Source organism: Quercus robur, chromosome 6 (genome assembly GCF_932294415.1).
Source record: "Quercus robur chromosome 6, dhQueRobu3.1, whole genome shotgun sequence".
In the NCBI taxonomy this organism is placed as follows: Eukaryota; Viridiplantae; Streptophyta; class Magnoliopsida; order Fagales; family Fagaceae; genus Quercus; species Quercus robur.
In genome coordinates this window covers 44,964,171-44,984,534 of record NC_065539.1, presented here as the reverse complement: position 1 = coordinate 44,984,534, position 20,364 = coordinate 44,964,171, and the positions used below count along the sequence as shown (strand labels likewise).

The 20,364-nt window shown below is 36.3% G+C and overlaps 2 protein-coding genes across 2 annotated transcripts; one reads left to right on the top strand and one right to left on the bottom strand.

Moving 5' to 3' along the window:
- Positions 1–2,666: 2,666 nt before the first annotated feature.
- LOC126688993 (uncharacterized) lies at positions 2,667–3,556 on the bottom strand. Its single transcript, XM_050383957.1, has one exon. The coding sequence runs from the start codon at positions 3,388–3,390 to the stop codon at positions 2,842–2,844; it is 549 nt and encodes a 182-aa protein (XP_050239914.1). The 5' UTR covers positions 3,391–3,556; the 3' UTR covers positions 2,667–2,841.
- An 11,978-nt stretch (positions 3,557–15,534) lies between these two features.
- LOC126690251 (uncharacterized) lies at positions 15,535–17,690 on the top strand. Its single transcript, XM_050385372.1, has 4 exons — positions 15,535–16,065; positions 16,623–16,832; positions 16,905–17,153; positions 17,571–17,690. Exons 1-4 carry the CDS (start codon positions 15,535–15,537, stop codon positions 17,688–17,690), a joined length of 1,110 nt encoding a protein of 369 aa, XP_050241329.1.
- Positions 17,691–20,364: the final 2,674 nt, after the last annotated feature.

Here is a 20,364-nt window from a genome sequence, read left to right as displayed (position 1 = left end):
TATTTAGTCAATTTGCATCTCAAAGGCAAGAAAAATATATTTTAAATGAAATATATTATAATATAAAAATATTAAATAAACATTAATTTAATTAATATATAAGTGTAAAAAATGCCTCATTTTTAGTTCTCGCCTAAGGCCCTAAAATGTCTAGGGCCGGCCCTGGGTGCACAATATGCATGTATAGTGAAGACTAAAACTTCTCCATGTCTCAGACATGGAATAGTTATGCCATTGGGACTTTGCTTTTTAGAGATTTAAACAAATTGTAGGATACTTAAGCTATGCCTGCAGTACTAAGCATAAGAGAGACAATGACATTAGAATTTAAGACATGCGTGTGAGGCCATGAGTTCAGCCATTATTATTTACCGGATCAGGCTATGTACGGTCCCTTTTCAATGCATATTCTAATAACTTTTCATTCGACTTATACAGCTGAGAAGGATGATCTATCACATGATATGAAGCAGTGGGAAACTCTGTCTGACTCTGAGAAACACTTCATTAGACATGTGCTGGCATTTTTTGTAGCGTCTGATGGGATTGTATTGTAGAATTTAGCTGCAAGATTTCTAATGATGTTAAGTACCAGAGGTGAATTTCATGATCATGCTTGCAGTTATATGTTAACTCTGGTGTTCATTTTTATGGAGATAGTTGCCTATGTATATATAACTTCATAGGAGAGTTATATTGTTGAGTTAATTGTGTTAAATTGTGAAAAGGATTGGGACTTGGTATATAAGTTTAAGGCATAACTTTTATGTTTAATCAGTGTAAGTTTCTTCAAAGCAGTCAAGAGGCAGAGTGGTCTGTTATGCATCTCTCTTATTATGCACAATTATGCTATAACTCGTGGAAAAAAATCTGCCTTTGAAATGCTTAGTTCTGTGATGGTGTTTTTATATTTTGGACATAGAAAAATGTACAGTAAAATCGGCATTCGATTTTAAGAGATATGATGGGAATCCAGTATCAAATTTCGAAATCCATTCCCCTCCCAGGCCCCCCACCCCCCAGGCCCCAACCACACCCAGGCCCGCCTTCAATTTTTGTAATGATCGAGAATGCCTCATTTCCTTACAACATCCTCATTGAATAGGAATGACAAGTAATACACTGGAATGATTGATTCGCAACTCTTCATCTTGCACAAAGAGTTAGAATTTTTGTGGCTGAACTCAAATTTTCTTCTGTCTTTTATTTATTATTATTTATTTTTTTTTGCCTTGGCTCTCTGGAACAATAGAAAAATTATGCTTCCTTGAAGCATTCATGTTGGGGATTCAGAAATGAAACTTATCATATTAACCATACAAATCTCATCCAACAATAACAAATGCATCAACGCATTATTTGGCTAAAATTCTCATACAGAACAACTTTAAGAAAAGTTGAGATAACAGACCATATCTCCTCCACCCCCCCCCCCCCCCCCAAAAAAGAAAAAAAAAATAGAAGAAGAATATGTTAATATTGAGTTTTGATAGAATGGTGTCAGCTGGTTTATGATAATGATCATTGCTATCTGATGTCAACGAGATGTTCTTTTTCATAATTGAATGTTTTGACAAAATGGTTTTGACTAGTTTCTTGATATTGGTCATTGTCATATGGAGTCTCATGGTGGATAGTACAATGATTTAAATATCTGATTTGTGAATTTGAACAATGTATGCAGTTGGAGCAGGTTTTCATTTTCTTATTTTTGGGTTTTGGTAAATTCTTTGTGTGTGTGAGAGAGAGAGTGAGAGGGAGGGGGGCAATATTAACATATTCAAGCAAACTACTTTGACCAATCATAAAAGTTATACCTAGTGCACAAAACTCCCACATTTTGCGAGGTCTGGGAGAGGACATGGTACACTTGTTTTCGAGAGGCTGATTCACGAACTCAAACCTGCGACCTGTTGCTTTTGGTGAAAGGCACTTGCCATCGCACTAAGACCCAACCTCTTACTTTCACCAGCAATAAAGGTTGAAAATCCACAGGCCAAGAGGAGGAAGAAACCTCCTTACATGTACTATATAGATGTCCCAATATGCAACGAGTATGGATACAGGTCCTTGGGCTCAACTCATGATTGGCTGGAATTTCAAGGCGACAGCAGGGAGTTTCTAATGAAGGGCACTGGTTTGGATCAGATTACAGAAAAGCCATCCAAGCTATTGTGGCGGAAGCATAAGAACACTGGGATGATTACAGGAAAGGGTAGTTGGCTTCGGGTTCTACTAATGAAGACCCAGCGCTGGACAACCCCAACGGAAGGAAGCTATAAGGTAAACTTTGATGAAGCTCTGTTTGGAAACTTGGGCAAAATTGAGGGCAGGAGTAAGAGACTTACAGGGGAAGGTACTGACTGCAATGCCAAGAGGTAGAAGCTTTGGCCGCATGACAGGCCATATCACTAGCCAAGAGGGATTCAAGCGTACTGGTGAATAAGATCACCTCAAAGGAGGAAGCATCCCCAATCATTGCTTCAACTCTCTATAACTCCCTCTCCCATTTACCAAAGCTCTAAAAACCAGTTTAGGTACTTGAAAAAACTATCCAACCAAGTACATTATCACAAACTACTATCACCATTATCCCAATTAACATAGCTTCAATTAGTTCCGTCTATTTTGCTTAAGAAGCTTAAAAAAAAATGCACAATAACCCATCACATAAATCATACCATTTATAACAAAGGAGATTCAGTGAATCTATACAATGAATTATTAACCAACTTTAACTTACATAGACAATGCGATTACATTTCATACATATACAAGGATTTTCAGAATTAAACGCATAAATCTCCTCTAATTCATTGAGAAGTAGAAACGATACCGTATTCAAGAGCAAATCGAAGTCAGTCTCATCGGAACCTTTTCTCTCTCGGCGTCTCCGATCCCACCGGCGACGATCCGAACGAGCTTCTTGAACGCGAAGTGCACGCAATTTGAGAGCGCGATCCAGCAGATCACCTCGTAAACGAAATTGAGAGCTGGATCCGATGATGATGATGATGAAGATTCTTCGTTCCAATTATGCCCTCCGAATCCACCGAAATTCCAACCCCTGCCATCGCCGCCGCCGCCGCCACCGTCGCCGCCGAAAAAACCTTCGTATTCTCCGTCCTCGGAGGAATCGTCGCCATCGCCGGCGAACGATCTCCGTCTCGTGCGTCGCCTCTTTCGGAGGACAGCCCGACGAGCGGTTTTAGTGTAATTGGATTTAACCGCGGGGGGAGCGAGAGCGTTTACCGCGAAAAGCACGGCGGAGATCGATAATTGGTGGTTGGTGGCGGAGGTGAGGCTGTGGCTGCGAAGAAGGGATTTGGCGAACCCTAGGCCTTGCGATGTGGCTACATTAACTGTGTCGGCGATGAGAGAGATGTCCATGATTGAAAACTCGACGAATTTGAGAATTAGTTGTAAAACCAAAAAAATAAAAATTAGCTAGCGCTTGGAAATTTTCTTTCTTAATTTTAATTTTCCGGGAAAGTGAGAGAAAACGGGGGAAAATAGAAAAGAGGTGGGAAAGACGTGCTGTGGAATTGGGGAACGTGTAAAACATTGACACGTAAGGTCAAATTTGGAAAATTCGTCGAAAGTGAAATCATAAAAGTTAAAACGGTCAAGCTGATCGGCTCGCTGTTCAATTGGGACTAAAATTCTATAAGCGGCCCATATGTGTAGTGGGCCTTTCGGGTCTAGTTGGAACAAATACTCAATTGGGCTAAAAAATGGGAGAATGTGTTCATGGACTCACTAGCAAGTCCAAATCTTTTGTCTCATTTTGCCTACTCCACTCTATATTCTACCAATAAAAATATACCACATGTTCTCCTAATTAATTAAATTCTAATTTTATACATTTATTATTTGTTACCTAAAATAAATAACAGTAAATAAATTAAAATAAACAAACCACCTAGGCCAAGACATCCCCATAACTGTACCTTCGTCGGCAACATCTATGTTGGCAACCACCACCATCAGCCACACCGCTACCACCATAGATCGGCGACATCATCAGCGCCGGCCAACCACTACCACTAGTCCACAACCTGAAGTTTATCAAAATAAACATAGAGATAGACCTTGGATGAGTGGGATAAAAAGCTTCGAAGAAACCACCCTTCTTAAGTTTCAGACACCGATCCTTGCCTATGAAAAGCCGTATCAAATTCAAACCATTCTCAATGGCATTTTCACAAACACATACACAACAAACAGAGAGAGAGAGAGAGAGAGATATGCATTTTCTTCTCTCCAAGTCATTCGGGCAATTGAATAGGAGAATGAGATGGATCAGGAAGATGGTAAGGGAAAAGGAAATAGAGGGAAAGTGCAAGAAAATTTTGAAAATCCATGAGAGACATACAACAATATGAGAGAGAAAAGGCTTTCCTTTAGTTTAAGGTTTTATTTCTCTATAACTTTTGATACTCTTGCTAATGCCGCTGACAAGGTAGTGATGGTGGTTGGTCGGAGTTGACAACGTCGGCAATATGTTGCTCCTACTGTTGGCGAAGGTGGTTATGGTGGACCAGTTGTGGGGTTGTCTTGGCCAGTGGTTTGTTTATTTTAATTTATTTATTGTTATTTATTTTAGGTAACAAATAATAAAAGTATAAAATTAGAATTTAATTAATGAAGAGGACATGTGGCAAACTTTTATTGGTGAAGCAGGCAAAATGAAACAGAAGATTTGGACTCCTCACTAGCTGTAATTCAAATTCCGACAGTATTTTTTTGGGTTGCACCATCAAACAATCGTACATAAATAAGGGGAAACGTTAATGGATGGCCAGAGGGCATTTGTTAATGAACTATTTTAGAAATTTTTTATAGGAAAATAAAATAAGTAATTAATGTTTTGACAGCTTTTTTTTTTTTAATATCCCATAAAGGTGGGGTCCAAACTTGTAAAGTTATGATTTACAACTATGTTTTATATTGGCTTTATTCCATGACAAAAAGTGTTGTAATTGCTCTAATTTTGTTCCTTATATTTTGTGGGATTTTATTGTATTGGGTTTAGTATTAAGTTGGTGAAGACTCAAGCTTAAATGAAGAATCAGTGGATTTCGCGAGAAGCTAAGCCGCGAAAGAGCATGTGAGGAGCACATGATTGAAAGCTGAAGAGTCGTGCAAGGTTGTCGTTTTCGTAAGTGTCTCGCGGGTAAGACCTTCCCGCGAGACAGTCGCGAAACATTCTGCTTTGAGGATTTTTATGTGTGAATTCTTTACCCTTCACCCATACTATATATACCATCATTACCTACAAATGTAAAAGAGGCTATTCAGAGAGAAAAACCCTAGATATGTTTTCTATAACACACACACCCATCCTCTTGAGAGAAAGCTACTCATCCTTAGTGAGAAATTATTGTAGCCTCTTCTCCATCCCTATTCCATTATCATACCTTGAGAGGAGATTTGTACCCAAACACAATCCACACCTTTTCAGAGTGTAGTGAGTGTTTTTGGAGTTGCTAGGAAGCATTGGAAGGAGCCAAGGATGGCAGATGCAACATGAAGCTTGTTGCGAGATCCGGAGAGCTAGACAAGACACGGTTCCGAGAAGCCTTGTTGGAGTAGGAGCTTGGAGGGCTTAGGTACAGAGGGTAGATTAGGCTTGGAGGGTCTCTTACTTACCCATGTATCCCAACTGATTGTCTAGTAGATCGATTACCGCTTGGAGGGTGGCGGAGAGGTTTTTCACTGAGATTCTTTGGTTTCCTCTTCGATAACACGTCTTGGTGTTATTTGTGTTTGCATCTCTCCTCTCTACTCTTTTACATTTTATTTTACTGCTGTGTTGCTTTAAATATGAATTAGAGTAGCTCTCTTGCATGTTTGCTTGCGTTTACACTATTCCGCACTTAGTATTAAGTTAGTGTAAAATCAACCAAGTCGTAATTTGAATTAGGGTCTAAACGAGCTCTTGTGTTTTTAACACATTTCGAGCTTTCAAAACTTTCCTAAAATGGTTTGTTAACAATTTCCCTAAAGGCACCTATTAATATGATCCATAAATAATATACTTTTTTTTTCTCTCTCCTAGAGATCTTGTTTAAAACTCTACAAAATTAATTGCACATTATAACACAGTTTATTAAAATGACTACTTGACTACTTAACACCCTTTAACTTTTTTTTTTTTTAAGTATATAAAAAAAGGTTGGTCTACTCTAGAATGATTATAATTTATAAAGTACAATTCAACCTAATAAACACTCAATGTAGGACTTAGCATGTGTCTGTGCAACATATATAAAGGTAGCAATTCATATTCAAACTTGTGAGTATATAGATACATCTATTTGTAATTCATCAAATTAACCTTGTTTTCGTTAGTTTTAAATACATCTATTTAATCAATATTTAAATACAAAGGCTTCATTTGAAATTATAGCCTCAAACCTCCCAACTATATCGAGCCAGCCTTGATGGTGTGGAAGATAAGATTGTGGGTTTTTAATGGGCCCATAGCATATATTTTGTTAAGTGGATTGAGGCCACTTACAAATCTAAGAATTCATGAAAAATGATTTATGTGCTAGCCTCTCTCTGTCATGCATAAGTCACATTGTCTACTATGCTCTAAGCCCTTGTTGGAGAGGAAATGATGGAATGGAATGAAATAGATTGGAAATAAATGAAAAAAAAAATAGAATATTCTTTCCTTATTTGGAAGAAATGAAAAGGAACGAAAAGAATAATTTTATAATATTCTTCCATTCTCTTGTTTGGGAGTTTTAATGGAGTGAATGGAAGTTCATTTCCTTATTTGGAAGTTTAAGTGGAAGAGAATGGAATGAGTAGGAGGGAACACTCATTTCTCTCTATTCCCTTAAAATATCAAATTTTCATTCCCTTCCAAATTGGAAGGAATGAAAAAGAATGAAATTATATTTAATGAATTTTTTACTAGAACTCCCAAAATACTCCTATATATTCAACATTTTATTTTAAAATAGGGGTCTAATAGTAATATTGTCATAATATGTTACTCCCAAACAAAATTACTTACATTCCATCCATTTTCATTCCTTTATTTTAAAACATCTAATTGTTGACACCTTATTTTGCAACCCGTATTTAACCTCACATAAAGGGTAAAAGGGTAATTTCACCTTGAAAATATCCATCTTGATTTTGGTCATTAGATCCTTAATCTCATTTCACTAAAATGATCTTAATGTTGTAACGATCAAATCGACTGGTCATGAGCCCTAATCAGACCATCGATTAAAAGTTATCATCAAATCAAGTTTTAATGGCTGAGATACACTATCACAAATTGAGTCCGACTATATGTGATTATGAACAATTGATTTTAATTGATTATAAGTATAATTAATTTAAGATCGATGATGTGTCACAATTTGATTAGTTAGGACTATATTTTATGGTAGGGTTGCACACACCTAATTAATTAGATAGCTAAACATTAATTATTCAATGAGTAATTTGTGCAATTATCTTTTAATTAGAGTAAATTTGGAACCAATTAAGTCTAAAATGGGAGTGATTGGAGCCATTTAATGTTAATTGGGAGCTAATTTGGGACCTATTAATGTTAATTGTGCGGAAACCATTTTCTAACAAATGACCTCTGCTCACCATTTCATCGATATCTCTCAGAATATTTTGAATCTGTGAATGAGATTAATTTTCCCAGAAACTAGACATCTGGGGTTTCAATTTGAGCACAATAATGAGACAATTCTGATCAGAATTGAGGCAGATATGATTTTTCAAAATTGATTCTACATGTTGTTACAACAGTTACGGGAAAACCGAACTTTACTTGCTCTTCACTTCATCAATCTTCACATTTAATGTACCAAATTTCCCCAAATGCTAAAATGAGGTCTAGGTTCATGATTCTTTATCAACCCTCATTAAATGGCCTTCCATTCATATTTCCTCCACCACTACTATATAAACCCCCCCTCTCCTTTATTCCAAAACACAAAAACCTCCATCTCTTCTCTTCTCTTGAGTTCTAGTGAAGTTGAGTAGTTTTGTCATATCTTGGTCTTCCTGAGACTCAAGGTATTGAGTGAGACTCACTCTCCCTCTCCTAACTCTTGTTTTCCTCTACCCTTAGAACCTCTACCAAGAGTCTCCTCCTCCACCATATGAATCTTACATGAAGGTATAATCTCCTTCCCTAACTATTTGTTTATGTTGCCATAATGAGAATTTAAGATTAAAGCATAATAATTCCCTTGAATATGTTTGAATGTTCTTAATTGTTCTTATATGTTCTTCACATGTTCTTGGTTTTTCATCACATGTTTTTGGTTTTTCATCACATGTTCATGCATATCACTAGATTTAATCTTAAATCCACATAAAAAATATGAAAAACATGTTTGTTTAATAATTCTTTTAAATCCTTGAATCTAGGTTATCACCATCCACACACATTCACTAGAATTTATCACCATCCACAAATGCAATGCTTAATAAATTGAATTAGGGTTTATCACATGCACACACATTAAATTCAACATGCAAATTGATTGATAACATATTGGATGATGTGATATGAATGTTGGCCACCATAATCTAGAAGACCGATTTCACCGGGTAAAGTGGGTGCCTAACGCCTTCCAACCTTGTAATATAGCCTCCGAGCTTAGATCAAGGGTTAGTAGATCAAATGCTTATCCATGTAATTTTCGATTTTTAGATTGTAACTAGGAAACAAAGCCATGTACTTTATCTTAGATTGTATCTAAGACCAAATTCATGTAATTTTCCTATGATCAATGTAAATTCAATTTCAAATTAATAAAATGAGGAATTTTTCAATTATGGTTTTCTTATTTTTTTCAATAATTAAATAAGTAGCGACTCCATTGTAAAACCCTTAATCTAAAGGGAAAAATATAACTAATCGAACCTCCATTTTGAGAAGTAATAACACGACTCCACCCATTCACGTGGGTTTAGCCCAACATCCTATAAAAACGGGCCGGGGGCGTGGTCTCTCACAGTGGCAACTCCACTACGAACATTGCGGGCTAAGCTTCAATTAGGTTATGGTGGCCAACCATGTCATTGTTTATTTATTGCTTTTTGTATATAATATGTCTAATATGTCATTATATTGCATGTCATGCATCATTTGCTTGAATGAAATTTATTTTATTTGTGTGCTAGCCTGAAAGCCCAGTAGTATTAGTCGTGGATTGTGGTCTTCTTGAGACTCACATACCTAGTGGTGAACCTACCACCCACCGCAACAAGGATCATCATGGTTATGCCATGGTGGTTCATAAGGACAAACTGTACCGTTTGGACCAATGCGGCGCTCCTGGCGTCACAAGTTGGGAGGTACGACATCCTAACTTGTGAGGACCTTTAACCTACCTTCTACCCATGTTGTAATGACACATAGAACATACCTTTAGGTCGGTCCATATAAATTGCATTGCATTATGCATGTGTTTGGCCATTGTTTGAACCATGATGAGCCCAAGTCCAACGCTTAAGCCCATCATAATTGTTTGAACCTTGTATGCCATGAATGAACTCAAGCCCAAAGGCCTGTGATTGAATTCTACTTGGTATGGAAACCGAAAATTGTTTCTTGAATCATTCTAAGTCCAATACTTGAGCCCATCAAAGGTGTATTCGCATGATCAACATCAAGGGCCAAAAGTTCACAAGATACATGCCTTCCAAGTGTAAGGTCAAGCCATTTCAAAAAAAAACCAAATGATCATATGGTTCAAGCCTTCCAAGTGCAAGCCCAAGCCTCAAGCATCCTAAATGGACCAAGAAGAAGCAAGTGGCCCAACTTTACCCCACTCCACATTTGGTTTGCAACATCATGGTTAAGCTTATAGTTTGTTTGTTTATTCCATGTTTCTATGCTCTTTTTGAATTCTAAAAATCCATGTAGCATTTGATGTACTTTGTTCATGTATATATTTTTAAATAAATAAATAAATTAAGATTCCCAAATCTTTCAAAAAAAAAAAATCAAATGAGAAAGTGTTTGGACTAGGGGCATTAGGCCTTCGAGTCATTTAAACAAAAAAAAAAAAAAAAAAAATTCTTTGAACTAGGACTATTGAACTTCCTAGTGACTTTTTCAAAAAAACCTAATTTTTTTCTTTCAAGATTAAAAAAAAAAAAAAAAGTCTCATTTTCAAAATGGTACATGAGGATCCCTTGGACAAAACATTTTCTAACTCTTGATGTTTAAAGGCTTAAGCAATCAACTTGTACCAAAGAATGATTAATTTCATTGGATCCATGTAAAGACTTTTGCTACTTGACTTAGAATATAAGAAGAGATAGTCTTAAAAGGCAATCAAAAAGAATCCATCAATTGGAAAATCCCAAGAATCCATGCACTTGATCCAATTTTCAAAAGTCTTTTGTTTCACATCATTAGAGCATTCATACTTTTTCTTTTAAGATGAATTTATTAAAAGAGCTTGAATCACTGTGCCTATAAGCAAGCATTACTAGGGATAGAAGGTCATCTTTGGTTAAACCAAATTATTTCCTATTACCTAGAATGTTCATCATCCATTGCTAGCCCATTTGAGCCTTTAAACACTTAGCCTCTTTTTCGCATGAACCCACTAAAATCTAAACCTAGGGTGGGAAAAATTCAAAGTATGCATGCTTAAATCTCATGTTAAGGAGGAGTCGACCTTGTAGCTTTGAAGCTAATTGATAAACTCTCCTAGAAGACGTGAGAGACAAGTAGAGAATTCATTAAGCTAAAGATAAGAGATCATCAAAGAAAAATAAGCTTTCACTCAATCAAGGAAAGAGAAATGAAATTCCATCAATGTGAGAGAAAACAAAAAGTGCATCAAGTTTGAAGAACCTAAAATTCATCATGCCAAGAAGAGTAGAAGGTTCATCCGAAAGAAAGTTCATCAAAAAAGATTCATCAAGCATAGAAATGTGCAAGCACATCAAGGCAAAAAAGAAATCTAAAGAGTACATCAAAATGACCAAAAATCATCAATCTGAGAAAAATAAGGAGGGAAAAATGTCTCCAAAAGTTCATTCAATCAAGAAAAAAAAAAAAACCGTTAGGCTAAAAACCCAAAAGGGCGGTCTAGGCAAAAGTTAAGGCCAAAGAAAAGAAGAAGAAGAAAAGAAAAACTCTACCAAGTTGGAAACTTGAGGATGCAACCTAAAAAGAGAAGAATTTTACAAGATGAAAATCAAGAGGTATGATTCAAGATGAATGAGCATAAAAACAAATGTTGATACAAGTGACCAATGAAGACTAGTGAGAAGATGACAACGAAGAAATGAGAAAACTCCTCCAAAACTTGATTTTTAAATAATGCATACTTGGGGGAACATCATAGGGAACTTTGAGCCTTTTATATCTTTCATTTCATAACCCAAACCCGTCCTACATTACAACCCATGAGTAAAGACCTCCTTGAACTGTTGCTAGTTGTAGGCACATCTTAAGCTCTAATATTATTTTTCTCTTGAATTAAAAAGGAAAAATGCTTAAAATTGTCAAACCCCACAGAATGATATGTTCGAGGACAAAATTTCTCAAAATCTCAAAATGATTCAAAAGAACCTCCAAACTTGAAGCACTCTCCTCGTTTGCACCCAACAATGTGATTCATAAATATTATCACATTTCATTTCTTGATTGCCTTTGGAGACTTAATCTGACGATGTTCAAAAAGATGAAGCAAATTTGATTACATGAGTTTAATGATCTTGATCCTTCTTAATCAAAGAGATTTGTTTGATTCTTAAACACTTTGATTTGCCAAAAATGGTTGTTCAAAGGATCACCTCTTGTTCATAAATAAAAAATAAAAATAAAAAAGAAGAAAGAAAGAGAAATCTAATTTCCACAAAAAAAAAAAAAAATCATTCTTTTTCAAAATCCAGTTCTCTTAAGCTACGTCTTGACCTAATTCTCTATGACAGAAGTACGTAGGAAGCCTTGCAGAGGCCCGGTCCCATTCACCCAACCAACCTTAGAGAACAAAGTCAAAACAATGTGACAAAATTGTTTGGGTGCATGTTAGGTTAAGCCCATTTGTTTGCATTAAGCATGTTTAAACTTGGTGTGTTAGCCTATTTATATTGTGTGCAAGTTTTCACGATAATTGGTTTCTAACAAACTAGAGAAACAAAGCCTTTTTTTAGGAACCAAGGATAGTGGACCATGATCTTCTTTCATGTTCACCAATGGTCACAACATCAAATGAATTCAGCTCCAAACTAGGGGCATTGGGTAAGTACTTCCAATTCATTTCAATGAATAAATCCATTGCTAATTGAAATTATCTTTTTGCAGGAATTGAGCAAGGACTTATCCAACAATCCGCATCAACTTCCAACCAAAGTTATTCTCATTCAAAGGATAGGTTTTTCAATTAAAAAAAAAATTCATCATGAATAAATCTTCATCACTTTTACTCCATCTTCATCTTCATCTTCTTTGCTTTTTGATAATGAACAAATCTTCATATTTCAAAAATAAATAAATTCTTTCTAAATCTTTAAAAAAAAGAAAAAAAAAAAAAAAAAAAAAAAAAAGAAGAAGAAGCAAATTTTCAAAAAAAGCCTTAGGACTAGGGGCATTGGGCTTGTACTTCTTAGGTTGTTTTCAAAAAAAAAAAAAAAAAATAAATCAATATTTTCAATTCCTTGAAAAAATTAAAAATTTCCAAATTTTTCAAAAAACAAAAAAAAAAGGGATAATTACACATTGCCCACCTATGGTTTACCCCTAATTCTAAGTGCCTACTTGTGGTTCAAATTTTGACACTTTGCCCACCTATGATTATCACCGTTTATGTGCCGTGTGCCCACCTCTTCCTCACCGTTACTCTAACATAGGAAATAGGTGAAAAGTCACTCCCATCCAGATCAAAACACTCACTTTTCCAAAAACCATTCAGTCACTCTCATCCGGCTTGCTCACCAAAAATCACTCAGTGTCACTCCCAAAAATCACTCAAAATCACTCACTCACTCACTCCCCCCTCACCGTTACTCTAACATAGGAAATAGGTGAAAAGTCACTCCCATCCAGATCAAAACACTCACTTTTCCAAAAACCATTCAGTCACTCTCATCCGGCTTGCTCACCAAAAATCACTCAGTGTCACTCCCAAAAATCACTCAAAATCACTCACTCACTCACTCCCCCCTCACCGTTACTCTAACATAGGAAATAGGTGAAAAGTCACTCCCATCCAGATCAAAACACTCACTTTTCCAAAAACCACTCAGTCACTCTCATCCGGCTTGCTCACCAAAAATCACTCAGTGTCACTCCCAAGAATCATTCAAAATCACTCACTCACTCACTCCTATCATTCATGCAAACCGAACCGAGGAAGACAGCTTCTCCGTTCAGCTGTGGCAGGAAGACTCACTCATGGGTATTGCGCTTCGCTTCACTTGACTGGGATTTGAAAGCTTGAGGTCGTGCATGCAAACCGATTTGAGGAAGATCAAGATTATTGTCTCTGTTTTGTTCAGCCGTTGCAGATATATTAGGATTTTGCATTTTAATCTCTGAAATCTAGGGTTCTAAATAGGGTCTTAAAATGCTGGTGGTGGGTTTTAAAATGCCGGTGGGTTTTAAAATGCCAGTGGTGGGTTTTAAAATGCTGGTGGGTTTTAAAATGCCAGTGAGTGTTAAAATTCCTGTGGGTAAGCAAAAACCCTTTTTTTTTTACAGAGTCGGAGAAATTTCCAGTTGAAACCCAATTTTTTTTTTTACAGTTGCTCCTCATTTTTTTATGTTTTATGCTTTGATGATTGTTCTGTTGTAGGCTTTCTCTCTGCCGTGATTTGTATTGTTTAATTGTTTTTGTGGAATGTTACCAAATTGAAATCAGTTTGATCATTGGTTACTGCTACTGTCAGTTTGAAATCAGTTTAATTTACTGCTTCTGTCACCAAATTGATCATTGGTTCTGATTTTCAGATTAATTAGAATGTTACTGGTTAAGTCTGTTTTGGACAGCATTTTATAGTTAGTGTCTAATGGACCAGTAAACTAATGGACCAGTGAACTAATTATGAATTTGACCAGTGAACTAATGGACTGGTGAACAAAAAACCCTCCATTCCCATTAAAAGTTGAATAATGCTCATGATTTTATTGAAATAATTATTCAGTCAATTATGATATAAGCTGGATGGTTATATATGCATTTTTAAAGTAAGTCCAACTGCATTCTGAGTTCTCTTATTTGCTTAATTCTGTTTTGAAATAAGTTTGTGATAATAATGGACCTTGTTTGCTCAAGACTGGTTCTACGTCTTGGACTAGTGAACTAATGGTGCTGCTCTTATTACTACTCTTATCCATATAGATATTGAGTATTTATTAACAATAGAACTAGATGCCTCATTTTTATATGTATGCTTTAAGGCTTTGATCATCTTCATTTATAAGTTTTATCATCTTCATTTATTCTGTTGTGTTTTATATGCAGATGGCTGACTTGGCATTCAATTTTGAGATTCATCATGGTGGGCAGTTTGTGTGGAACCCATATTTGGTATATTTAGGAGGTAGTATTTCTTTTGTTGATAATGTTGACCCAGATAGACTTAGTTATTTTTGAAATATAAGATATTTGTTGTGATGTGGGGGCACTTAGTACAAGTAGATATCATTATCTTATTCCTGGAGATAATTTGGAGCAAGGGTTAAGGCTTATAAATGGAGATGATGATGTTGTTTATATGTGTGAGATTCATGCTGCATGGCATACAGATAAGATAACATTATATGTTGAGGGTGGTGAGGAGCCACTTGCAGTTGAACAACCATTTGGTAATAAGGAAGTAGCAAATGATGATGATGTGCATGAGGTGGGTGAGAGTGATGATGATGTGCATGAGGTGCATAAGGGAGGTAATGTGGATGCTGAAGGAGGTGGTGGACAAGATATTGATTGGTTAGAGGAAGGGTTTGAGGGGCCAGATTTTGATGATGATGTATTTGGAAATGTAGATGATGGGTCATCTACACATGCAGCCCCACATAGGCCCTCTGAAGGAGATGATGGGATATCTACCCATGAGGATGTACATGTGTATGTAGCCCCACATAGGACTACTGCAGCTGACAATGACCCACCTCTTGAAGAGGGTGAATGGATTGACCCACCTCTTGAAGATGACATGGAAAGTCTAGTAGGGTCTGATGATGATCAACCAGCACCAGCTGCAAAAGAACCTGAGTTTAATGTCCAAACTGACATGAGAAAACCAGAGTTAAGGAAATGAATGAAGTTTCCAAACTCTAAAGTATTTAGGGAGGCATTGAGGGAATATACGATAAAGAAGCCAGTAGATATCAAGTTCAAGCTGAATGAGAAGAAAAAGATATCAGTTTATTGCATCAATGAATGTGGATGGAGGTGTTATGCATCTTAACTACCTGGAGAGTTGACATTCCAAATAAAAACATTCAATCCAGAGTGCACTTGCCTTAGATCCTTCAAACACAGCCAAGTGACTTCAAGTTATGTTGCAAAGAAGTTTATGCAGGAGTTTGAAAAAAACCCCAATTGGAAAGTGGTTGGTGTTCAACATCATGTGAAGCAAGCACTTGAAATTGACATAAGTTACAGTCAAGTGTATAGGGCAAAAAGGAAAGCTATTGACTTGATTACTGGGGATGAACAGCTGCAATATGGGAAACTTAGGGATTATGCAGAGATGATAAGATTGAATGATAAAGGAAGTAGGGTTATTTTGCAAACTGAAATGGAAGATGAAAATGCACAGCCCAAATTTAAGAAAATATATATTAGGTATAATGCACAAAAACTTGGGTTTTTGGGAGGTTGTAGACCAATCATTGGTTTAGATGGGTGCCACTTGAAAGGGAGATTTAGAGGGCAAATACTTTCTACCATAGCTAGAGATGCAAATGATAATATTTTCCCAGTTGCATTTGCTGTTGTTAAGCAAGAAAACAAAGATTCATGGGTATGGTTTCTGCAGCAGTTTTCAGATGACATTAGGGATCCAGAGCAACTTAATCTAGTCTTCATCAGTGATAGACAAAAGGTATGACCTATAATTGTACTAACATATTTAACCCACATATTTAAAGTTCAATAATACATGCTTCAGTTCATTTCAACATGTTTAACTAACATATTTACTTGATCTGTTTTGTATATGAATTAGGACCTTATACCTTCAATGGAATGCTGTTCCCAACTTGTGAGCATAGATATTGTGTGAAGCATATCTATAATAATTTCAAAGTGGATCATAAGGGCTTGGAGTTGAAGGATGCACTGTGGAGATGTGCTGGAGCCACAACAATCAGGGAGTTTGAGAGAAGAATGCAGGAAATGAAGGATTTGGATGTCAAGGCATGAGAGTATCTTGCTGACATCAACCCTACACAATGGTCTAAGTCTCACTTTAGTAGTAGAGCTTTGTGTGATTGTTTAGCTAATAACTTGAGTGAGTCTTTTAATGCCATGATCTTAGAAGTTAGGGATAAGCCAATTTTAACAATGTTGGAGTGGATTAGAGTTAGACTCATGACCAAACAATACAAAAAGATGAGAGGTATAGCAAAATACACTGGAAAAGTTTGTCCTAATATTCAGGACAAATTAGAGAAGTTAAAACATGAATCTATACCTTTCAGTGCTACTCCAGCAGGCAGCTTCATGTATAACGTTGATAATGGTCATGAGAGACATGTGGTTGACTTGGCTAAGAAAGCATGTAGCTGTAGGATTTGGGATTTGACAGGACTTCCTTGCAAACATGGGATCTCTGCTATTGTTAAGAACCTGGAGAAAGTGGAGGACTATGTGCATCCTTGTTACTTAAAAGAGACATTTGCTAAAATTTATAAAGAGATAATATAGCCAATGCTTGGCCAGTCTGAGTGGGTTAAGACTAACCAACCTGCTCCTGTTACTCCTCATGTGTATAAACCACTTGGCAGACCACCAAAGCAAAGAAAAAGAGATCCTGAAGAGCCAAGGAACCCTTATAGAGTTTCGAGGATGAACAAGACAATCAAGTGTAAAAAGTGCAAGAAAGAAGGACATAATGCAAGAGGGTGCAAGGCAGGCATCACTGGTGAAACTCCATGGCAGAGAAGAGATAGACTTGCTAAATCAGCAGCTGTAAGTATTTCCATGCTTTGAACTATATTCATTTCCTCAAGTATTTCGTGTGTATGTAACTTGTACTACCCTCTTTGTAGGCACAAGGTAGTAAATCTACAAAAACAAAGCAAACTGCAATACCTCAAACTGCATCTCAGCCACCAAGTACTAGATCTCAGCCTACATAAAGAGCTTTTGGTCAAATTGAATCTCAACCTACACCAAACAATAGATCTGAGGCTGCAACTCAATCTCCAACTAGATCTAGGGCCAACCGGTTCTCTTCATCCTCACAACCGAACTTCCATACCCCTAGAGAGACATGGGATTTTTTACCATCTCAGGCACCTCTGTCTTGTTCTATTTTGTTTATTTTTTTCCTCTTACTTGCTATTATTGGATCATCTTACTAACTGTTGGATTTTGGTTATGCAGCCAAGTGCATCTGTGAGCACTAGTCAAGGAAGTGGTGATGGTGCTGCTAGGGGATTTAAAGGCAAAAAGTTTCAACCAGTTGGTAGAAAGGGCAAGAATGCAGCTGGCAAGGGTACCTAAAGTAGTAAATGACAACTTGAAAGATGTTAAAGTTTCAACCACTTTTTTGTTATAGTTCACTCGTTTAATGTATATGTCAAGTGTCAAAAACAATATTGGCAATTTTGGTTGGAAATGTGTATGTCTGAGCACTAGTGGACTAGTAGTTGGGTTTTAATTGGAAGATGTGTAAAGTCACAGGATGTGCCAAAAACAATGTTGGCAATTTTGTATGCATGTGACATAAAGTATTTTGTTAATGTCTTCACTTTTATTTTGTGAAGTCACAGGATGTGCTTAATGACTCTTCACTTTTATTAATGTTAATGTGCATTGAAACAAGATAAAGTATTTTGTTGTGTTGTGCTTATCTTGTACTTTTGGTGGACTGTGTTTTTCTTGTCTTGTTCTTTTGGTGGATTTACACAGGTGTATGTATTCACACAACAAATCATGTGTATATGTAAAACATGTTCCATTTATAGGCAGGTGTGCATTGACATAGGTATATATATTGAACCAACATGTTCCATTCAAGTTATTATGTTATTAACATTTCCACATAATACTTTGTGCCAATATATATCAATCACAGGATGAAGTAAAAAAAATTATACTAAAGAATATTTGCATAAAAACAACATTTTCCATTTCAATTACCCAACAACATTTCAACATCCCACCAAGCATCATGGCAAATTAAGATTCCTAACTCTTACATTATTGTTCACTGAGGCAAGACACAACAACAACATTACAAAAATGAAAAATAACCATGACAAAACTAGTGCCATCTTGTACAATCTCTCACTCTCTCTAACTCTCTTAAGTTTCTCTCTAATTTCTACATAAAGCTCATGAGTTTCTCTTTCCCTCCGGCTACATCTTTCTTTCATTTCCTTAGTTGTCATTTCTCTCTAATTTACAAGCTGCAATTCATTCTCAAGCATACTTATCCTTTCATGGTCACTCTTATAAGTTTCGTTATCCACCCAATGAAAGAAGCCACATTTGGGACTAACCTGAGCATTACAATTATAACAATTAATTTTACAGTTCACAATTAATCACAACTAATAATTCAATTCAAATACAACAATGTAATTGTTACTTACATTAAATTGACTACAACCAACGAATCTTCTTCCATAGTTACCAGCTTTTCGACTTGTTCTTAGAGCACAATTCTCAAGGGTACATAAATGACCATCTCCGACGCGGTAAAAACCACTAGTTGTAGAGCCATTGCCAGTTGATGAAGACATAGCAAAAATTTGTTACAAGCTTATAAACCAACAAATCTGTTACAAGTGGCAAGAATCAACTCATCTAAATTTAGTAACAATTACTCATGCTACAACCACATTGTTAAAAAAGTTGATGGGCCATAGACCTTTATTTTAAAGTAATAAGAAAATGTAGATATATTCATAATTGTTTGAATGCTTCTCTACTATTTTATTTATCAAGTTCATAATTGATTGAATAATTATTTCAATAAAATCATGAGCATTATTCAACTTTTAAAGAGAATGGAGGGTTTTTAGTTCACTGGTCCATTAGTTCACTAGTCAAATTCATAATTAGTTCACTGGTCCATTAGACACTAACTATAACATGCTGTCCAAAACAGACTCAACCAGTAACATTCTAATTAATCTGAAATACAGAACCAATGATCAATTTGGTGACAGAAGCAGTAAATCAAACTGATTTCAAACTGACAGAAGCAGTAACCAATGATCAAATTGATTTCAATTTGGTAACATTCCACAAAAACAATTAAAAAATACAAATCACGGCAAAGAGATGAGTTTAGTAGAAGCAGTAACCAATGATCAAACTGATTTCAATTTGGTAACATTCCACAAAAACAATTAAACAATACAAATCACGGTAGAGAGAAAGCCTACAACAGAACAATCATGAGCATGATCGGGTGAGGGAGAGGTGGGTAATACTAAATAGAACAATCATCAAAGCCTACAACATAAAAAAATGAGGAGCAACTGTAAAAAAAAATTGGGTTTCAACTGGAAATTTCTCCGACTTTGTAAAAAAAAAAAAAAAAAAAGGGTTTTTGCTTACCCACAGGAATTTTAACACTCACCGGCATTTTAAAACCCACCACCGGCATTTTAAGACCCAATTTAGAACCCTAGATTTCAAAGATTAAAACGCAAAATCCTAATCTACCTGCAACGGCTGAACAGAACAGAGGCAATAATCTTGATCTTCCTCAAATCGGTTTGCATGCACGACCTCAAGCTTTCAAATCCCAGTCAAGTGAAGCGAAGTGCGATACCCATGAGTGAGTCTTCCTGCCACAGCTGAACGGAGAAGCTGTCTTCCTCGGTTCGATTTGCATGAACGATGGGAGTGAGTGGGTGAGTGATTTTGAGTGATTTTTGGGAGTGATACTAAGTGATTTTTGGTGAGCAAGCCGGATGAGAGTGACTGAGTGGTTTTTGGAAAAGTGAGTGTTTTGATCTGGATGGGAGTGACTTTCACCTATCTCCTATGTTAGAGTAATGGTGAGGGAGAGGTGGGCACACGGCACATAAACGGTGATAATCACAGGTAGGCAAAGTGTCAAAATTTGAACCACAAGTAGGCACTTAGAATTAGGGGTAAACCACAGGTGGGTAATGTGTAATTATCCCTAAAAAAATTCGTCAAAATTTTCAACTCCAAA

Excerpts from the sequence above, each read along its gene's own strand:
- LOC126688993 (XM_050383957.1), bottom strand. The coding sequence starts at position 3,390 with ATGGACATCTCTCTCATCGCCGACACAGTTAATGTAGCCACATCGCAA.
- LOC126690251 (XM_050385372.1), top strand. The coding sequence starts at position 15,535 with ATGCAGGAGTTTGAAAAAAACCCCAATTGGAAAGTGGTTGGTGTTCAA. Across the intron at positions 16,833-16,904 it reads TGGAGAAAGTGGAGGACTAT|TCTGAGTGGGTTAAGACTAA; the intron begins GTGCATCCTTGT and ends ATGCTTGGCCAG. Across the intron at positions 17,154-17,570 it reads GACTTGCTAAATCAGCAGCT|CCAAGTGCATCTGTGAGCAC; the intron begins GTAAGTATTTCC and ends TTGGTTATGCAG.